Source organism: Bombus terrestris, chromosome 4, assembly GCF_910591885.1.
Source record: "Bombus terrestris chromosome 4, iyBomTerr1.2, whole genome shotgun sequence".
NCBI classification, from domain to species: Eukaryota; Metazoa; Arthropoda; class Insecta; order Hymenoptera; family Apidae; genus Bombus; species Bombus terrestris.
In genome coordinates, this window is record NC_063272.1 from 10,366,118 (window position 1) to 10,389,126 (window position 23,009).

Consider the following 23,009-nt stretch of genomic DNA (forward strand, 5'->3'; position numbering starts at 1 on the left):
CAATAGCAAAGTAAATCGATAAGAGGGAACGAAAATCAGATTTTCAAGTTTACAAGGAAAGAAAGCTGCGTGGGCGAGCAATGGGCTTCTGAACTTAAATCTCGTTACCCGACTTTTTGAATTCTCTTTAGTAGACGTCGATGATTAACCTTTCGTAGGTCAAACGTGCCTCCCAGTCCGTTGAAACTTCGATTGATATAACCCATATTTTCTCGACCCTTTACGACTCCAAACTTATTAAACATATCCACTTACGATTATTATGGAAATGAGAATTGCTGTAGATCGCGAGTGATCACAATTGGGCAAACTTTTCTTTTTATATCAAATATACCTATAACGTCATAAGCTATTTTATAAATAGCCATTGATAAGCAGAGCAATTTATGCTTAGATTAGGAGAATTCGGATTAAACGATGGTTATAATATTCTTCGGGATAGTTAACAAGTACGTATCTGTCTGCAACCAAACATTCCTACAAATATCGAAAATGACGTCTATTCCCCACAGTGAAATAAGTCAAAGCAGCAGAGGCGATCTATCGCGGGCAATAAACCAACGAGGATTAAGTCATCGCGGTTGAACTAGCACAGAAATATACGAACCCTAAATCTACCTGTCCAAGTGTCCTTCACTTCAAGCATTACGACGTTGCCTGCTTCTATCAACCCATGCTTCCAGTCGACAGGTCTTCGAAAACGATCTCCCGAATTGTTACCTGAACTCCTGCTTAGATAGCAAAATATAATCGACTTGGGTCGACGAAATTATTTACAATGAAAAAAAGAAAGAAAAAAGATAGAATTTCCGGATTATTGCACGAAATCTTCTCCCAGAGATCAAAAGGATGGAAAAGATAATCGCCTTGGTTGGATAAGATTCACGAAGGAGGGAAAAAAAGAAGAGAGAAGAAAAGGTAAGAGGCGAAACTCAAAAACAGCGGGGCAAGTGGCACGAAAGGTGGCGACCTGCCTAGACGGCGTGCATATGTCAGATTTATAGTAGCCATAAACGAACGTGCCCCGGCGGAACTTTCGTACTTGTATTTCCACGACGAAGTTCTCGTCCGCACGCGTGTACGTGGCGGACCGTATAGTTTGCCGTGGCGTCAAGGCATAAACCCAGAATATACGATCGCAGTCTGCACGGCGATGTTCCGACGTATGCTAATTTTCCACGGGAATTAAACTAGCATCGGGGTCGGCACTAAACAACGACGCCTTTGAAGACTTCTGTGTAGGGTATGGTAAGGTCTAGTAATATTCCGCCAAATATATGATAGCGACATAGTGGGAAGTTTATATTTCTGTGAGATAATCCACGTATAGTTTCGTCGGTATTTTTTTTTTTTTATATCATCAGGAATGTTTTATATCTTCAAGTATTGTGTAGCGTACAGATTAGAGGAATTTCGCCTCCAAGTAAATTAATATTATTTATGAACGATAAACAGCGACTGCTTTTGAGGACTTTTCTTCGCGATTCCTCTAGGTGTATACATATGTAGCAAGGAATGATAATATTCTGTGAAATATGATAGTAATATAGTGGAAAGTTTGTATTGTCAAGATGAGGTGCATTTTCTCTTTTCTTGCTTTCTTAAGATGTCGGGTATTATTGTGGAAATTATGGTACTATCGTAAATATGCTAATTACGTTTGAATAATTTAAAGGATAGATGGTATAATAATAATTATTTGCTATAATAATAGATGGTATAATTGCTTCCTTGCAACATTGCGTATTATTGTGGAAATTAAGGTAGCCTGATAGGTAAATATGGTAAATATGCTAATTACGTTTAAACAATTTAATGATAGGTGGATGGTATAATAATTAGGTTAAATATACGTAATGCATAAGTTTGATCAAGGGTGGTATCACACGTGGTACTGTTAGAATGGACACGATAAGAACTGTGAAATTAAATAATTTAAATGTAACGTCGACTGCAATATATTTGGAGTTTGTTACGTGTTTAAGTTGCAAAGTAATTTTGTGTAGTCGACAGGGAATCTCGAAACGTTTCCTTTGGTAGACAAAGTACGTAAATACCCTGGCATAGGGGTGTACGTGGTGCGTTTGACAGGAGTACAGTGGAACAAGTAAACTCGAAATCTGCGATGGGGGTACACGCTCACAGCAGTCTATCGACGGTATTAAAATAAACGGTTAATTTTCGTTGGAATTAACTTTCTAGTTTATCAAACACCTGGCTGAACACGATGACACAGAGTTCCCTTGAACTATCGGCTACTTTTTGTATAGTTTGGAATTTTTAATCACGATCTTGTTTCGTTCATACTGTGGGATAATATTTTTTCTTTAGATCTTTTATAGACCGTAGAACTGGCAGAACACATTCTTTTTGTCCCGTTGTTCTTGTCTTTCTTTCCTTTGATCTTCGTTTTATTTATTTTTAAAACTATCGCGGTGTTTTTCAAGTTCTTCCCCCTTTCTTTTTCTTCTTCGTTTTCGTCGTTTATCTTCATCGCTTTTGGAACCTACATTTTTTCTCGTCTTCTTCTTGTTACCTTGTTTTTATTTCCAAATCCCAACTGTGCCTCTTTTTTCGGATCTTAGATTTTACCTAGTTTTTCCAACTTCTTTTACCTCGTTACTTTTCTTGTTTTTCGAAAGACGTAGCCCCTGTTCCTCGAACCAAGCTCTTCATCTTCTTACTTTTTAAGTTTTTACAATCACACTCGTTCTTCCTAACTTTTATACTTAAATCTCAACGTATCTTTGTAATGACTTTATTTCGATTATTACGACACTCATCTTTTCATATTTTCGAATCGTTCCAACGTTAGCTATCAACGATCTTGATAAATATTCCAACTAAAATTACTAAAACTACCCTAATCGCCAAGAATACCTTTCAACGTTATACTTCCCGCACGAACGTTACGATTATTAACACCTATAAATATCAAAGAATTATTCAAGAACGCGGCAAATTGTCCAGAAAATTTAGCTTTCTCGTTGCCCTCGAATTTTCCTTCGAAGTGCACATCGATTGCTCGCAATTTTACGCAGAATTTCAAAGGCTAAGGCCATCGTTGACCGGTTCGCTAATGAGGTTCATTGAAAGTAGTGAACCGAAAGGACAGTTAACGAGCTGATGCAGTTTAATGGGCGAGGGTTACATCGAGATCCCATAATCCCAAACGTAATCCCGCTCTACGTCGCTCGCGTTCGGAGAATGCTGACCTTTGAGTACCTAAATATCGGCTAAACCGTATTATCCACGCGGCCACAAATTGCATCTTTTCTTATAGATGCTCCCACTGTCCATTAACCTTCGACCGCTACGACAGCCAACGTTCCCCGAAAACATTAAAATACGGTAATAATAACGCTTTGTCTTCGAGTTACGCCGGTACACAGGAATTTTCTATACTCCGTGAAATCGATTTTACCGAATGCAGATCGAAGAGGTTGGCCTGGTGGAAAATTGAATTCAACCCGGTAAACATCGCCCGGTCGAAGGATACAATGGGAAGGGGCGAAGGGGAGAGTCAGTGGAGCGAGGAAACGAAAACGAGAAGAGGAAAAGTGGTGCGAAACAGGAGGAGGGAACGAATGCCAGGTTATCGAGAAGTTGGACAAGTGTAAAAGGCAAGAATTCGCCTTGGTTTCGATCGGCAACGAACTAAAGGCAACTCTCTCCCTCTCCTTTCGTTTATTCACTTCCCCCCCCCCCGTTCTATTGGATTCCAATATTGGCCGCTGCTTATTCCACATTTATAATTTCCTCCCATCGTTAGGTAGTAGCGACGATGCGATGGCATCGGGTCGATGAAGAGCTTCCACGTGCCCTTTAACGACACTCCAATGAATATATTTCCACGAGCTGTGTAAGAATTCCCTTTACCGGTCACGGTTAAGTGAACGATCTTTTAATAGACCCGGGGAATTTTATAACGTTAACTTCGATGCATAAGTGCGTCGGGCAGGCTATTTATTGGATCGACCGCCTTGAAGAGATTTCACGAGATCGTTATCTTTCGCGATTTCTCATTGTTCAACTTCTCTCGTGGTCTTTCTCCGATTGTAGGATCGATAGCGTGGGAAAAATATACAATAATATAAAATTGTGCAATCGTCTAACGCGTAGAAGCGCCAAACGAACTTTCCAGAGAACGCGCCAAAAGTCTCTTCTGCGCCGTTTGTTTCCGGGCCAGACTGTCGTTTGTCGAAAGGCTTCGCTATCGCCAACTGCTGCAGAGTCTCAATGCCAGCGTTCGCACCGTAGGTCAGGGTATGCGTTTCGGCCACCACCAAACGAAATGCACATTGCAACGTATTCGTATTTCTAACGATAGGAACATGAAGAAGTCTGACTATTTTGATTTCTTTCGATCATTGATGTATAGGTGCGTAAAATAGAATCTTTATTGCATTTTCTGCTTTGAAGAGATCTCGTGAGATTTGCAAGTTGATAATAATAAATAGAGCATGAAACGTGCAAAAAGTAGAGCAAAAGCGTCTATTTAAGAAAGTCCGGATCTACTTAAAGACGGACAAGTTAGCGCGACCAAGGGATCACGTCTGACCTACAACGACAGAATCTCCTGCCGGACAAGGATTGAGTTTCTGTCGATTTTGGGCGCGTATCTAATATTTCTTTGAATCGTTGTTACTTCCCATATGTTAAATAATATGTTAGCCACATAACGTGTATGAAACATATATGTGAACGTACAATCAAATACGAAATCCTTGAAAATTATCAATTTAAAAAAAGAAGAAAATCTTTAATCGTCGATATTCTTCCGATTTTTTATGGTGCTCTCAATATCGATTCTCGTAGAGAAAAAAAAGAAAAATAAATTCTGGCGGAATACATGGATCACATTAGAGTTTCATAGTAAAAAGATATTAAACGAGAATATCTGTTCGTGAATGAACAACGCTCACCAATATTTGGATGCTGCAGCTTCCTGCATATTCGTGCCTCGCGTTCGAGCTTCTGAAAATCTGAAACAAGAGAAAAAGAATAACATAGTTATGAGTAAGGAAGACGAAAGAATAGCGTGATTTACAAACAACCATTGACTCGTTTAAGAATAAAAGGGAAATAACAGATATCACCACTGAGCCATACTATAAAAATAAAGTTCGTAAAATTTACAAGTTTAGCGACTGTCTGACCATTGAACAACGTTCTGACGAATTCTACCCGATGGCTGAGCATTCCAGAACGGATACCAGCGAGCTTTATCGCAAGAGTTTCGCCATAACGACAACCCATGCCGGGTATAGTCATTACCGCGAAATCGAATTTTCCAACGAGCTCCCTTGACGAGTTTCCTCGTGGGTAATTCACCAAGGACCATAATAAAATTGGATTTGTCGGTGGCCAAGTCATTTCGAGCACGATTTCCTGTTTCCTTTCTGTTGTACGCGCACCTGAACGGCCTTCCTTCGCGGATCGACCCTCCATTCCATCTCTATTATCGGTCTTGTCCTTCGTGCCTTACTTATTAAATACTATACGTTCTTTCTTCCACTGAATTTACCTTTTCCCTCGAATAAAATATTAAAATTAATTACCCTTCTTTACTCTGCCTCTATATATTATTCTATTTGTTATTTCGTAGTCGGTCGCTTTTTACTAAATTCGTCTCGAAACTAACGAAACTAAAATTTAAACGAACAAATACGAAATACTCGATCGACCAAGTAGAAAGTGTCAGATGATGTAATAAAATAACATAACGTGATATCTTCCGTAAAAGAAGACAAATCCTCTTTCATTTTTCCAATCTTCCGTAAAATAAGGCAGCCAACCAATCAAACGGCTGCACGGCCGCCGCAAGAATCCGCCATCCCTCGGAATAATTACCAAGTCGGCGAGGTAAGTGTCGGCTAAGGTAAAAATAGAATTTCAGAGAATTAGCGTTCTCGCTTAATAATTTAATACGCTTAAGAAAGCGTTTCGAAGCACCGTAAAGTAGCCGGATCCATTTATCCAGCGCGAAATTCCGTTGGCTTCGAACGTCGAGGAAAAAGAAATCGGACACCGGTTTCCATCCCTTTTGATCTTTTTCCTCTCGCTCTTTCGTTTCTCTCGCCTATAATTAAATCTGCGACGGTGACGAGACCCGGCAGTCTTCATTCGTATCCGCGCCTAAACAACCAGAATTAACGAGCATCTACCGACAAGCAAGAAGAGTCCACGAAGAACACTGCAGCTACAAGAGGAGAGGCAAATTGGAGGACAGAGCACTTGACGAAAAAAAAAACAAAAAAGAAAAAAGGGAAAGAGAAGAGAAAACTGGGTTATTCGGCGATGTCATTTGCCTACTCTATGAGCAAATTCGAACGTTGCAGCATTCTTCGCGTGAGGGGTAGAAAATTTTTCGCAAATTCGGGATAATTTAGTGGTTGTTGAACCGTGAAAATGAAATGATTATTTTAGAGATTAATTCTTTCAGAATCGAATATTTCATTAGACTGTGAGAAATGTTTTTTTGTTAATTATTGATAATAGAAATGTGATGTTTTTTTAATTTTTTTAGGGGTTGATTCTCTTATAATTAAATACTTTATCTATGCTTGGATAATTATTAGATAAGAATTAAATATTTTTGTTAATCGTTGATAACAGAAACACAACGTTTTCTTAATTCTTTTGTACAAAAGGCATAATTCATTACGATTTGTACGAACATGAAGGGATTAAGTAGTTTTGGTCTTAATTTGACATCGTTTGACTGAAATCTTTTAGTTCCGCGTTGTTACCAAATTGTAGGACGCTCGAGGATTGGCTTTTTCATTATTTTTCCAAAAATGAAACGGCGGAGTCACGTCGGTTTCACGGTGCTGCCTTTGGCCAACATTAGACACAGCTGGGTGAACAGTTAACGAGCCACCCTTGTTTGCGCTAAACTCGTTACCGACTACACCGTACCGGAGGCTATCAGACCACATGTACGCGAATCACCGGAAAGAATGGCCGTCCAAAGAAGAGAATTAGCCTTTCTTCCGCTGAAAACAAGGTTTCCCGGCTGGGCTTTCGTCCTATGAACGAAGGTCCAAGTATCACGCGTCGATTACTCGCAAATAAAATAAAGACTTCTTTATAGAAACATAAGGAAGATAAAAATTCTTCTCCTTTCAAACGGACAAAAGCATCTTTCTCGTATCATTGAAGGAGTAACGGGATATTCGTTATATTCAGAAGTAACAGAAATTCACTAAAAACCTGAGAAATCAATGAATTTATCGAGGAGGAGAATAAACACGTAAGTGAAGAATATTTAGTTCAGAAGATTAGAAAAATTCTGAAACACACTGTATGTCAATAAAGAAGAGAAAACAAGTCGAAATTTACATATAATAAATATTTGTCATTTTACTATAAAAAGCAAACATTACGCGAAACTATATTTTTCTTTTTTGATTCATTGTAACGTTCATTACCGTAAACATATCATCATCAGGCTAATGAAATATTCACAGTTTCCTCGTGTATGAAATTTATACAAAGAAAAACTGTACTTAATAATATATATAATATGTCGTATCGAATGGTTCACGGTATCTTCAGAATTCGCATCGACCAAGTTCACGCAGAAAAATGCAGAGGCTGGTGTGCGCGCTTCATCCTCTCCGGGTCGAAGATAGTATCGAAACGTAAAATGCACGTTTATTCACGAACGACACGCGTTCTTATCACGCCCGAGAGATCAAGGGCTGCTGCGTCCACTCTCTTCGTCCCTTCGGAACCCCCTCTGCCGCCCTTGTTCACCTGCTGACTCATCTTCATCCCTCGCAGCAAAGTATCGAGGGTGAAAGAGTTTTTGCTGACTTTCGTGACATTCGTGCTTCATCGGACGCAAAGTAACCAGCAAGGATCGGCCTTGCAACGATCTCGTAAGTCCTCTCAAAGCCAATCTACGATTTCTACACGTGGATCGCACACGCAAACAACCAAGATCCTATGTGTCGTCTTATTTTTATCCTTCGACCGTGATATCGACTTTTCCTCGAAAATAGTCGAGAACAGCGACCAGACGACAGTATATTTTCGTGTTTCGATCGGTATACAATAATACTGCAACAATACGCTGATCGAAGTCCTTCAAGGAGGGGAAATCTTTCTACGATTCTTAGATCGCGTACAATACTCGGAAAGATAATTACGGAGACGTATCCTCGAATTCAAAACGAAAGACGGGCCGAGATAATGGCGCGAAACTTCAGAACGTATCGCGTGTGTAACAGTTAGCGCTCTTAACTGATAATTGGAACTGGTGCCTGCACAGAAACTTAGAGACATTGAAGCTACGACTACGAAGATACAGTTCAAAGAGAATACCGTGTAACTGGGTCAAGTTCTCCGAGTGGACAAGAAGTTGCTTTCTATTTACCATTTGTTGACATTAAAATAGATACAAGTGACTCGGAGGGGGAAGAAAAAAGAGTAAAGACGAAAGCAAGCGCGATTTATGAATAGAACGACACTTTCACGATCGTTGTCGGCCGTTGCACCGTAGAAACAGCTTACAGCATGTTACGCGGCTGAAACGCGAAAGGAAATTACTTTGGAAATTACTTGCGACAACTACTCTTTGTTGCTAAGCAGAGAAAAGAGAAATTAACAGGGTTGGAAAGAGGTTGAGACGCGCCAAAGTTTCCTGCTTCGCCTTTGAATTGCCCGTTGCGCGAATTAGAATTTCAAACGGCACAAACTGCTAACGAAACTACGGACAGAGAGTGCTCGATTAATTATTCGATGAACTGGAAGCAACCGAAGGATCTTGCGAGCCAACTAAACCGACAAGTCGAAATCCACGCGATCAATTTTACAAACGGGATGGCGAGCAGCGCCAATTTGCTTGCAGAGTAACTTGGTAAATTTTTGAAAAGTTATGGAGCCATGTAAATGTGAAATATCTTCGCTTGATTTTATTCACCGCATTCTCTATTATTATACAATTTTATTTCGAAACAGAAAAATATTTTTTTTTGATTTCCGCGAAGATCGAGTAGATATTTTGAATATCTTATCGATAAGCAATTCTAGCATTTGGGTTTCGATAAATATGAATATGTATTAGAGTTAGGTAAGTTAAAAAAAAACTGGAGATGGGATGATTTCCTTTGTTATTTAAACAGCAAATTGTTTTTCTTTCCGCGAGATTGTAGCTGCGAGCGTAGCGGTCGTATACGAAAATACCTCGGGCTCGTAAATATGAATATGTAAGGGACATGTTTGTAAAACATGAAACTGAGCGTAAAACACCGAATTCTGTTTAAAATATGACCGGCATTACGTTGGATGGAAGCTCGACGCTTGTTACGTTCTTCGCTCTTGATCCGCGATAATGTAAACCGTTTGCCTCACCAACAGAGCTCATTCGTCCATGTTAATTACAAAATTTAAACGTAACAAACTTCTTCTCCTTTTTTTTACTTAAGTTGAATTTGTAGCACGAGAATATATGAAATTGTAAAATCGTAATTTGAAACATGACGAACGTGAAACTCGGAGAAAGAACATTTCGTATTTCTAAACTCCTCCCTTCGTTATCCTACGCTGCAGAAATAAGAACAAGAGCGACATCCATGAAATTCAATTTTCAACAAATTTCTGTTTTTCCGCCAACTGCCTTACAACCAACATGGAAGAACTTGGATTCATCTCGAAACAGAATTGGGAAGTTCGTAGGAAAATTCTGTCGTCCGAGACGATCTCCGACGTCGTTCGTTCTTAAAATAACATTATGATCAGAATGTCAAATTTTCACAGAAATTCCTTGTTTTCGCAAGCTTCCTTAAGATCAACGTGGAAATTCAAATGCACAGTATAACAAGATTCATAAGTCCACGCTTTCGTTGCGAGGTAATGGATACCAAATTCACGGAACAAAAATATTGGCCATCCTCGTTTGTTAAAATAAAGCCTTATCTTAAGTAATGAAGACCGTAAAATCGAATTTTCAACGAATTCTCGAGCAAGTGCTTGCTTAAAATTAACGCAGAAATTTAAACTTACACACGAAGAAGACGCAAAAGTCGAAAATTCTGCTCTTGATGAGCAAACTAACTCGTGGAACAAAAGTTTTCAATTTGCAAACAACCTTCGCTACCTGCGGCTCTTAAATGAAACACAACGCCAATCTCTATAAAACCTAATTTTCAACAAATCCCCGTTTCTCCCTGTTTCCCGGCGAACTCCTATAAAATCAATGCTCGCGTTCCTCCCCTTAGAACCTTCATTTACCCCCAGACTACATCCCTGCACGCAACGCAGAGGTGCGTGATGTGAACGCTGTCCTGAGCATCCCCAATCTCAATTAGCAAATTCTGTTGTAAATGTATTCGGTTGTTTTATAAGTTTTCCTCTCAAAGCTTACGTAATTGATGAGGTATTATAAAGATTAATACGATTTACCAAATCACGCAAAACCATGAATTCAGTCGTCAACATATCTATCCCTCTGCGTTCTGTCACCCTTGCCTATCAAAAAACTAAATTCCCCATCCGTAAATTATAAAATTTCTGCAACGTACAGGTCATTAAAAACTTTCTGCTAAAAATTTGGCTTTAAATTAAGCCGCTGCCGCTAAAGTTATTTTAATTATCGTGTAAAAAGACTCGATAACATGTCAACTAACAAACGTAAAAGCGGATTAATCTTCGAACCAACGAAGCGTTCCCAATAATTTCAATGATTGCTAATAATGTTGGCAAAATATTCCAACAACTATATCGAGTACATCGTAATACAATTTAATTCGTTTATTTACGAATCGGTAGTGGTAATTCGATATTACGCGAATCCTGCTTCTTCGCCGTCAACAGGAAGGAAAAAGAACTTGACGAAATACTTGCGGCGTTCTAACAACGATTACATCGATCCGAACGTTCACTCGATCCCCGGAAACCACCCTTTTCCCTGAGACAACCGCTCCACCGCCTCCATTTCCGACGACAGGCAAGCACGCACCAGACAATTCCAAAGCGCTAAGGCTAACTATTTCGAGGGAATTAAATCACGGCATCGCGGGGTGTGGGCGGTGCAGCGTGTAACTGGCTTGCTTCTATCTTTGGCCGACAGTTCCAGTTTCTCCGTAGAGGCGAAAGGTAACACGTGGAAAGGGAGAGGGTGGCGGGGAGAAGAAAAAAAAAAGAAAAGGTTGCAGTAGGCAGAGGGAAGATGAGCGGGCTGTCTCTCCTTCCCCTCTCGACACACAGCGCGGTATTCTCTGTCTCTCTTCGTCCCTCTTTACCCTCTGTTTCTCTGGTTGCCGGGCCGAGAGGGATGGCACGGCTGCACCCTCTCTTCTACGACCTTGCTCCAGTAACCTCTTGACCTACACACGCCACGGACGCCGTTCAACCGCATGTTTCTGAAACGAATAAAGCGCGACCGATTCGCCGTTTCACCTTGAATCGGCCAGCCGATCGCTGCATGCGGAAAAATACAGAAACTGTTTCACCGAGACCGATTTCCTCTCGTCCATTCGATTCCTCAATCTGAAAATGTTCCAGCGTTTCCTATGCCTTCCGTGGTGTTTCGCGGACTTCGGGTTAGAGGAAATATGCTTGAGGAAATATTCTACGTTTCATAAGATGATAATAGATGAGCAACAATTTCTGTTTTATATTATTTTATTGAATTAGGTGTGATCCATTTCGTTCTATTTTTATTATTATATTCGTGAATAATTCAATAAACTAATATAAAACAAAAAACATTGTGCGTCTGTTATTTCCTTATAAAACGAAACAAACATTCCGGACAACCTAATAATACACTTTGTTCTGAAAGGAGAGGTGAATGGAAATATATTACACCATAACATGTAATTTTTGCAAAGTAGTCCATAATGATTATATCTTGTTTTAATCATTCTAGAAAATTTAGACCATGGCAGTGGAACGTGTTAAAGTAATGAAATGTGTAAATTCAAGCGACTCAGATTCAATTTATTTGAAAATAGCATACGTGCCAATGGAACCATTCTTGATATTTAATTCGAAATAACTATTCGTGCTGTATATTAATTTTTTGCTAAATACATGTTCGCGGTAAATATGTTGTAACTTTCGTGTACTCGTACATTTTCAAATTGGTCCGAAATTTTACTAATGCGATCGTGACAATCGTATCGAATTATAAAATTAATGAAATTTCAAAATGCCTTATATAACAGACAATATACGTTCAAATATAGGCGTTCAAATATTTCCGTAAACCACTGTATTTCCTGCAGCTATTTCTTCATAGTAGAACAGGACAGCCACTGGTCAGACATCCTCGAATATCACGATCTACGGTATAGAGGCTAATATTTGATTAATTCCGCTTCTCCGTCTTGTTATAAACGTTGCTAGAAATACGAACGTAACCTCGAATAGTCTCAATGAATGATTTCTAACAGTTTAGATTTCGCGAATGCGAAATAGGCACAGGATATGAAGGCAATGATTTCAACCGCTGCAAGAGAAACAAACTGGATCGTGCGTTTCCATTACCGGTATCTCTTAGATTATCCTCTTCGTTTGTATATGTTGTTAAGCTTGGCCAGTCGTAACGTTTTCGGCTGCATCGAAACTAGTGAAGCGACTGGCCAGCAGGAACTATCCATCGTGCCAATAGAAACACCGACGAAATTTATCTCTTCTCCTACTTTCTCTTAAACATAGCCGGGCAAAACTTTTCGTTCTATAAACGCTGACAGCATTGTGCAAAACTTGTGAAGCATCTACGTTATTCGGAATCCTGACCAAAGATACTTTTAAACTAAATGCTTGTACTCTATTACGTGTATTGTTACATGAGAATGGATCTTTTATTGCGCAATTTTTAAATCGAAAATTTCAATGCTTCAGCCGGAAAATTGGAAATTACCTAATGAATAAAATCAATTTTACGTTAATGTAATGGTAAGTTAACTGATTCTCCCTGTTGCATGTAATTGTTCACTTATGTAACGAGGGTTCTCTTAAAAATAAGTAGATTCAGTAGACAGCAACGATTCAATCAGACATTAATAATAATTTCGTTCAATTTCAATTTCAATTTCAATTCAATTTCACTCTAATCCTTATAAATATTTACACCTGTCTGAAGGTAATCCACCAAGAAACAAGCGATTCCTGAGAAGATAAAAGATTAAATTTAGAATTTCAAAGATTTAAGAACGCGTTAAATAATGTTAGGAAATTAATATCGAAAAATCGAAGGATAAACATTAAGAAATTTTACATACGATACTATGAAGTTAAGAGGCAATGAATGTTGCTCGATAATAATATTATACAATTAAGTAAATAATATAAAATAAAGTAGAATTTCAGTTCATACGTCCGAGGATAATCTATGGCGAGGAAATGAAGGTTTAGCCGATTGAACTTTCGACAAAGTAGGAATCCGGATAATCGGTTTCTGAATAATAATCAACGTTCCGCGGTAAAGAGAAATATAGAAGTTGAAGCTATGAATTTGCGTGAAGTTCTACAACTCATTGACGTCAATCCTGTCATCTGAAACGAGATGCAATTTCATCCAGTTTCAATCCAACGAAAGAATTTGTCGCTCTGCCGGCCAGTAAGATTCCACTGAAAAGAGCTCGCGAAGCTCACCTCGGAGCCTCCAAGAGAACCTTATGACGTCAATCTGCTTATCTCCGTGACGTTCGTGGACGATGAAAACGCGCCTCGATTTTAAGACAGAGTTCGATGAAAAAATTTTCCTTGCTCTGCCTCTTCATATTTTGATGTATCACCAAACACATCGTTCCACTTTCTTTCGCTCTAAAATTCGTTTCATTATCAAGTTGTTAATTTATTCGTTCAATTTTAAATGAATTTACTAACAAATTGACTTGTTCGCTTGTTTGTTATTTTATATTTCTAAAATATTTCATTTAAATTTCTTTCGATTGGTTATAACGTTATTTATATCGAAAAGCATATAGTGACTTATGCGGAGAGACAAATTGATTTTACCAGTTATTATTACGCCGAACCAATTTCTGAAAATTAATGTTTGATAATAAAGTTGAGATTGTACGGTTGCTAATTTATAGGTGTCGCGTAAATCCGCAGATTATACAGTTTCTAATCTAAGGATCGGATATATAAGGTACTTCTGAACTAGTGGAGAAGTGCTATTATAATTAATTCAAACAGTGACACTCGTATATTCCGCGAACACATCGAATATGAATCATTTTCTCTATACTGCTAGCAATTTTTTAAACGAATAATTTCAATTTACAAACTCTATTTACACACGTGTGTTGATTCCATATGAAGATAACAAGTTTTAATCCAATATCTTCCTATTAATCATTACTCTCTTAATAAGTCACACATTTTAATCATATTTACGTATCGCTAATTCAAATTGCTTAAAAGCGACGTATTCGTACACCTTAAATTTTCTTTAATTGCTCATCGTTATGCTAACAAATCTCATTCCTATATTCTTGTGCCAAGCATATCCGATCAATTACTGTCTCTTAATTACCAGATCAACAGTACAAAATCAACGATCAACTACGATCGTTTCGCTCGATTAAAATTGTACATCTAACGATTTAACAAGATCGCAAGGGACTTGAATTGTCTATAAATTGGAGGAATTGGAAGAGCCACGTGAAGATTACGTCGTCAAACGATCAAAGACGAGGCGAACAGACAACTTTTTGCTCGTGTTTGGTTTTTCCCCTGGCGAGTGGATCGTCGCCCTTGCATTCTTAGCGTGACCCTCGAAAATTCCTCTCGTCGCCCGAATTCTAAAGCTCGATTACCGGCGTCGATCGAACGCAATGTGGAGCAGCATCAAGGCAAACAACCACGACCGAACTTTCAGTCGTAAGTTGACCTGTTGACGTTGAAAACGTAATATGCGATCGACGTGTTCGGTTACGTACACGAAATGAATGCACATTCTCGTTTTATCTCATTTTAATAATTTCCTATAATATTGTAGGAATAGATACAGTCGTATTAATTAATCTTAAATACAGGATGTCCGGAATACTTGGAGCAAAACTTATGCTACCAGTTAATGAGGTCAAAATAGTTTGTGCAAACTTATGTCCGAAAATGCTTTATCGAAGAGTTATAGGCGTTCAAAGGGAAAGTTGTTTCTCAGGACTCGTCATACGCAATCGCAGGCAGACACAAATGCGTTTACTGTCGTTTCTACAATGACAGGGATATTCGAAAGAGTTCGTCACAGTGATTAGTTGGACGAATGGAAGCCTGCATACTGGCAGAAGAAAGAAATTCCGAACATTTATTATGCCAAAACAATCGATGAAAGTCTTTGAACCTTATAACTTTTCAACGAAGCATTTTCGGAGATGAGTTTGTCAGAACTTTTTTTACCCGCTAGAACTTATTCACACGTAGTATAAATTTTAGTTAGATATCCTGTATATAGTATATATTTGGATCTATTCGATGCATCATGACGTTAAATTATATGGCTAAACTTTGAAGTCATGTTGTAGATCGTAACAGTAATTGTGAAAATCTTAACGTTCAAATCTTCACATTTGTCCAGATAGTTCGAGAGAGATCGCTTGATCGTATATTCTATGGTATAAAATATTAGCAATAAACTGTTGTTTTAAAAGAAAATCCCAAGCAGTACACGAAATGTGTATGACTCGCTTCTGTGTAAAAAGAAAACAAAGAAACGAGGAGAGAGCGAGTGTAACCAAGCGAATCTATAATGAGATTTCTGTTTTATCTCGACTCCTTTAAAGGTGAAGTAAAATTCATTTACCAGGATAAATTTTCATTCGTTATAAATATTCCTATGATATAGCAACGTTAAATAATTCCCCGTGAATCAGACTCTCTTTTTACACGTTTCGCGCGGTGTGATACGCACGCGAGACACGGGATGAGTCACGCGAACACATATTAGGATCTGTGCCAAGGAATCGATTGATAGGGACAATAAAGCTTATGATAGAGCGTACGATACATCACCGGTCGGGTGGCGATCCGTTTGATACTAAATTTATCAATCGCTGTCTGCTAAGCGAAACTTGTGCACACAAGTGACGGAACCGAAGAGGAACGTGTGTCTATTTGAACGTGAAAGATCGTCACTTCACAGTTCCAATATGTAGAAACATTTCGGATTATTCATTTACAGATTCAATAGGAAAGCGATAAAATGGAATTATTATTGAAAATATTAAGTGATACTAAAATATAGAATTCAGAGCACTTCTTTTTTCCTTCTTTTCTTTTTCTTTTGATATTGTATTTTAAGAATCTGGAGGACTATTATACTGTAGAATAAAATTTGATAAAAATATTCGAAGACTCGAAGATATTTTAAGATTAAAAAAGTTCCAAATCTTCAATTACAAATCGTTACAAATCTACTAAGGACTTCTATTTATTTCTTTCTATTTTCTAAAAGTGTTTTTCTTTCGCAAACGTGTTTTTTCTTACAATAGTGCACCTTCGTACAAATGTAAAACCAAGTCTGTGAAATGTCGCGGTGTTTATCTCAACAGAACAAAATCGATCGTAATTCGACAAAATAATATAAAACGAAAAACATTGTGCGTCTATTATTTCCTCATAAAACTTGAAACTTTTCGGGCAACCTCATAATATAGAGATGGTCGATATTAAGCATTCAAGTATTTGCCCAAAAAGCCATCGCATAATTCAAAGATTATTAAAAATATTCGTAAGCTAAAGCACACGGAAGGAAGAAATCCGAAATATGGTAAAACTTCGCTTAGCAAACTCGAAGTTACCATATTTCTATTTACCTTGGACGAAATAATTTCGCTGCCCCCGCAAGAATTTCTGCGAGATTGTCTGGTCGACGATGTGGACATAAACAGTACGCCTAACCATAGTCTCCAAAAATCTGTGCTCGATATCGCAACACGCGTAAGCCAGTCGCCTTGATTTTAGCTCGTTAATTAAATTGACCGTCGTGGCGTTTATCGGATCGCTTTTGCTCGATATTTTGATTGATTCAATTACGACGCTCATCTGGCTTCGCGTCACATCCAACGTTTTATTTTATCTTTTTCCTCTTTTCTTTCCGTTATCATTTTCGTCCCGACGAATAAACCGACGTATATGAAACTTCGCGCGTAAAAACAGGTAAGCAGGTTTTCCCGAATCGAAGATCGTGTACGGCACTGGCAACTGTTGGTCGCGATGGAATGTTGGCAAACTGACAACGGCGTCGCTTGTTGTTTTTAGACGCTAAATCTCTTTCGGTATACAGAAAGCTCGGCTCTTTTCGCGATTCCATGTTCGATCGTCAAGATACGAGCGAACAATGTCTCCGGACGAAATCAGTGAAAATGGCATGGCGATGATTGAACAGAAGATCGTACGGACAATTAGAAGAATGAGTTTGAGAATTTGAAGATAATGAGGATATCGACTGTCGAAAATTTGATATATGCATGATCGATATATAAACTTTTCTTACAGATAGATTCGCGAAAGAGTAACGTAAATGTTACGTTAGTTTTGTTGAGTGAAGCGTTGTAGACTGTAAGAGAGCAAGTGAATTATTTTTGCGAGTAGAAATCCGAATAGAAATTTAGCCGCAATGTGCGAAGCAGTTTATAATATTTTTAGGCTACCGATGAAATTTCAAGGAACATCGTTAATTTTTTGCATCGCGTTCGACGTACATATGTTTTTAAACTACTTGAAAAGAATAATTCTACTATTACGTTTATATCGCGTATTGATGAACTATCTTTAAAAATCGGACATGTTTCAATCAGAATATTCGCAAAATACGAAATGAAATATTTAAAGTGAAGCTACTTGCGACGAAATTTTAACCAAATGTCCTTTCAAACGAAAGAAGAGACACGCCGCAAGCTGCACGAGCATGGCCTTAAAAAGAACAAATTCGCAGCCGAATTTATGCCGCGAATCGATAAACTATTCCATAGAACTCGACGATATCGCAAAACTTCGAAGCGTTTCGTATTTTCGCGTGAAACTTGCAAGGATCATTTTCATGGTAACGCAGCTTCGTCAAAGTCCATGAAGCGTAGTCGTTTCGCCTAATACTCCTATGTATTTTAAATGCTAATGTTCTTGTATTGAACTTTATTGCGAAACTCTCGAAACTTCTCAGTCACTTCGTTAATATATTCATCTACGATATTAATTATCGTCTTTCGTCGTCGTCGTTACAGTTAAAACGGAGAATTTTCTTTCAGCTTACCTCTGGCCGTCAGCTTTTTCGTGTTTATAATCTTCGCGGCGAATTCGTAACCGGTGCTCTTCTGAACGCATCGTCGAACCACCGAGAAGGCACCCCTGAAACATTTCAAACACAGATTCCCGTTAATTCGACGTTCGACGAGACACGGCAACTCTCCGGGCGAGAACGATAAAACTTGCGAAAAGCGATACGGTTAATCCGTTAACGAGCATACTCGTAACTGCTCTCCAAACTTCGCGAAACCTATATGTTTGCGCTCTTGAACGACTGTCGAATAGTCGAAGGGTTGAACTTGGTCGATTACCCTACTGTACCACTACTGTTATGTTCGGAATGTGTGTATATATATATATATATGTATATGTATATGGTGCAGACAGATGGAAATTAGTTAGCAGCAGTTAAGTTTTTTGTAGTACAGAGTTAGCGAAGATAGGAGATAGTTGTTGAAAAGAATCTTCGGATCGTTGTTGTAATTGCAGGAAATTTGGCAGTGAGTTTGGAATTCTTTATACGAAAAGTGAGCAACTTAAAGTCGGAAGAAGTTGTATGGACGAATGTTCAAAGATGCACGTTCGTTTTATGGATGAAAAATTTCGTACTCAGAATTTCGGAATCGTTTGACGATAATTTCTTTGTAAGAATTTCTGTGTAAGGGATCGTTATTACGGATAATAATTGTAAAAAATGTCAATCGTTTGTAGGAACTGTAGTCTCTCAAAATTCACGATATCCATCTGTCTCTAACCGTAAAACGTGTCCAAACGTTTAAGAAAACGTTGTTCCACTAAAATTACAATTTTCATTCTCCATGCTCGATAAATTCGAGAAATTCTCGGGAAATCAAACAAACGAAGGGCAGAGGGTAGCTGCAACTGGAGTGTTTGCCTGGAAACGCAATTGTGTTTTCTCTGGACGGTGTCCTTTGTCTCCGTATAATCGGATGACGGAAGAAAAGAAGGTGGCGTGGGCGAAAGGTGACCCAGATCTACGTCGATGCAATTAGCGAGCGAAAGGAATTGAACTTCCGGGCTCGTTATTATTCCAGAAGTATTATTTATCCGCGTCGATTTTCCGCCATCAATCGAGCCTAATGAACGGCGAATCACCTGAAAGGGTTTAGTTCAAATCTGAGAAAGAAGCGGTGAAAAGAAAGATGAAGGAACATGAAGAGAAGGGTATTCGAAGAAGAAAATTTGACGAATGTCGACACTATCAGTTATAAAAATTGATAATTTCTTCAAGATGAATAGAAGGACGTCTAGGAAACTGGCGAAACAGTATCTAAACGTATGCAATTGGCTTGGGATGCCTGAAGATTTCTAAACTTCCAAATTTCAAATATCACATCACTCGTCGTACAAAATATCAAAGTAAAAAAAGAATAGAAAGGAAAGGGACATTCAATTTCTGAACAGCTTCTCGACAATTTTTTCTTATATCATTCGTCTTTGAAAATATTAAAACAAAGGAGAGGAATAAATAAAAGAAGCTAAGTGCAAAAGCCTATAGTGATTCAACTTTGAACAGCTCCCAGGGTAACTTCGTTTCGCATTAAGCGTCATCCAAAGTACGAAAAGAAAAAGAGGGAAGTGAGGAAGGGAAAAAATGGTAAAAGCTAAAAAATAAAAGCGACTTGAGGACAAAAGGTCAATCTGTGCAGTACCTGTTCCTGGAACAGCTTTCTGTCCATACCATCCATCATCCAAAGTATCAAAATAGAAAGAAAATAATAGAAAAAAATGCAAGGATAAAAGTTCGAAAGATGAAAGCAATATGACGATGAAAAGTCAGTGTTAACCTCTGTTCTTTGAGTACCTCCATCTCGTATTATTCATCATTCAAGGTACTAAGATAAAAGAAGAGAAGAATGAAATCAAAAAAAAAAGACCGGAAAGGGAAAAATTCTAAAGAGAAGAGCTTAAAATATAAAAGTGACAAAGATAAAGACAGGTAATCTCCATTCTTGGAACAACTTTTGTCCTGAGCCATCCATCATCCAAACTTCTAAAACGAGAAAAGAAATAAAAAAACTGAGATAAAAAAAGGAGAAGAATAGGAGAATAAAAATCACGTTAGATCGAAAGGTTAGAGACCTGAGAAGTAGAAGCAACGTCAGGACAAAAGGTCAGACCGTGCAATCCTTGGGCCAGTTTCTCCGCCATCGTTCAAAGTACCAAAAATAAAAAGAAAATACTAAAATAAAGAGAAAAAGAATAGAAATTAAAAATAGCCAATCACGATGCCAGAAGTCTAAAAGATAGAAGCGATATCAGGACGAAAGGTTGCGGCGTACACGGCGTTTTGCGGAAACCCATCCATCGCGTATCCTTCCTTGAAGTAGTTCAAGGCAGGGCGCATCGGCGCAAACGCAACCTTAATGTTTCATCCTGCAGGCGTCGGCGTTGTTGCAGCGGCAGCGTCGCGACGCTCCTGCGCTCGACCAGCTACGCCAGTTGGTCTGCAAGGAAAAAGGGCGAGGCGGCACCCTGCACCCCTTGGTCACCATGGAAACTGATCATTACCGGAGATTGCCGAGGCGACCTGCACACCGATCCACCTGGATCACGTGCTTCTCGCTGGATTATCACGTTCGACCGGCTACATTCCGCGAATCCGCTGTCAAGATTACTGATATTGTTCGTTAGGTCGACATCCAGAAGGGTTTCGCTGTTTAGATGGTTTCTGCTTCAAATTTGAGGAAGATGCAGGTTTAGCTTAGTTTGGCTTAGTTTACGAGGGTAGAATCGCTCGATGATTTTATAAATGCGAATGTTTAGACGATTGGAACATTGACTTTTTTATAATTAATTAAAATGGATTGTGATGTCGGAAATTGCACACTTCCTGAGGGTTGACGCGTTACTGCGTGAATGTATTGTTTGGATATTTGATTGTCTTGTAGCTTGGAACTGTTAATCGGACTAATGCGTCTGTAAGATCAAATTGGGATAACATAATTACGAAATTTTAGATACGGTAAAATAATATTTGCAGATTTGTATGTAATAATAAACTTGATGTATATAGATGTTAAGCTTTGTGGAACTTTTAGATACTTTAAAGCTACATATTTTTAGGGTAGTTTAATGTTAGCTTCACTGTCTTCTTAGCTATGCTATGCTATGGGTCAGGTGGGGAACGATTCTGAGGAAATCGATGGACAAATTTACTAGCGATTTACTTAAACATACCTACCGATACCTCAATTTGTAAATTTATAAATACGAATTATTTTATATTCAGTCAGTGATCCTTAGGAAGAACATTTGATCCTATCTTCTTTAATCTTCGCTAGGTGGTCCATTGAAACTGATAATACAAGGAAATTCGAGGAATCAAAGTGTATCTATACTCTTGGATAGGACGTCGTATCGATCGTCACAAGATCCTTACGTGCCATCGCGATCAGTTCGAATGGCATCAATCTGATCAACCTAACAGCGATTCTAACGCTCTCTCATAGAAATCCGTGAACCAGATTTCGAGTGCACTTGGCCAGAACCGTTTGCATTCGCGTTTAATCGCGCTTGGCGAACGATCGAGCAGGAGTCGCACTTGGCGGGGAATCGGCTCGGTTCAATTTACTAAAACGAGCTACCACGACTCCGGTTTTCCGTGCCAATTAACAAAAACGCCTAAACCACGTTCACAATAACGATCACGGGCGCTAGATCCGTTTCGTCGTTTGCTTTGTGATCTAACACCGGCCAATTCACATTTAGCAAAGTGATTTTTACAACAACTGATAGTGTTCGAATAAAGAGTTGAAGAGAAACGAATACCTCGGTGATGTAAACGTATGTTTAACATAATCTTTGTTCGTCAAATTACTCTGTGAGTTATTACAAAAATTTCTGTCGGACTTTCCTCATCTTCAAATTGCATTCCATAATGTTACAAGGATAATATATAGACAATAATAGATCGCAATAGAATAATTACGTATAAATAATAATTAGACCGCGATTTTTATGCAATTATGATGAATTTAAAGATATAATGTGTAGTGTATATATACTTTTCCATTCGTACATAGTAATTTTTGGATACAATCAATTGCCTTAGACCTAAGTTAATCTTGAGCCTATAAATAAATATGTAACCTGTGGTATATGCAAAAATACATATACTGTCCAAAGTGTAGTATTTTTTGCGACACTCAATGGGTGACGCAAATTTCTGCATCCTATTCTAATCTTAATTGTATCCAGGAAAATATGAATTTGCATAAAAATCCGCAGCCTATTGAAACTAAATCGTTATATACGACATTCGGTAGATCTTCCTTTGCGAACGTGGAATATCCACCTGATGAAAAATTGGAAATTCCTGCAGGTAACCGAAGAGATAATTCGATTATCTGTGCCAAACGAGATCCATCGGAATGCTGGAAAACGATGGAAGTCGTAGCAGATATAGCGCGCGAGTCACTCGAATAAGAGAGATGGTTAGAGATAGAGATTATACGATTATGAATGCAGAAAGCCCTGCGAGGAAATATACTGCTGTCTAGAAATATTCTATTATGCCAGGAATCAGATTCGAAGGAACGGAACGACTAAAGCGCGTTAGATTGCGAGAAAATTGAAACGCGACCGAAGGTGCGAAGGAAATTTTCTCGTCTAAAAATAGAATCTTAACCGGGGATTTGTTCCGTTTTATCACGTTGCAGTACAATTCCCACCCACGCTGTCCTGCTTCTTTTTTAATGAATATCTGTCACGTGGACAGAAACCAGCGTGGAAAAGTTTTTATCACGAGACGCACTCGTTGACGCAATTGCATTGTCAAT

The 23,009-nt window shown here is 38.6% G+C and overlaps 1 protein-coding gene across 39 annotated transcripts in view; it reads right to left on the minus strand.

The window, feature by feature from the left end:
- The window catches only part of LOC100648089 (calcium/calmodulin-dependent protein kinase type II alpha chain), a 157,316-nt gene that overhangs the window by 91,052 nt on the left and 43,255 nt on the right, over positions 1–23,009 (minus strand). For all 39 annotated transcript variants that reach the window (XR_007223664.1, XR_007223663.1, XM_020862764.2 and 36 more), the window contains exons 2-3: positions 18,215–18,309; positions 4,926–4,985 (exon numbers count right to left, since the gene is read on the minus strand). Coding sequence is in view for 37 of the 39 variants with exons in the window: in XM_020862764.2 (XP_020718423.1) it covers positions 4,926–4,985; positions 18,215–18,309 (155 nt within the window). In the remaining 2 variants the exon portion in view is untranslated. The remainder of the gene's footprint in view (positions 1–4,925; positions 4,986–18,214; positions 18,310–23,009) is intronic.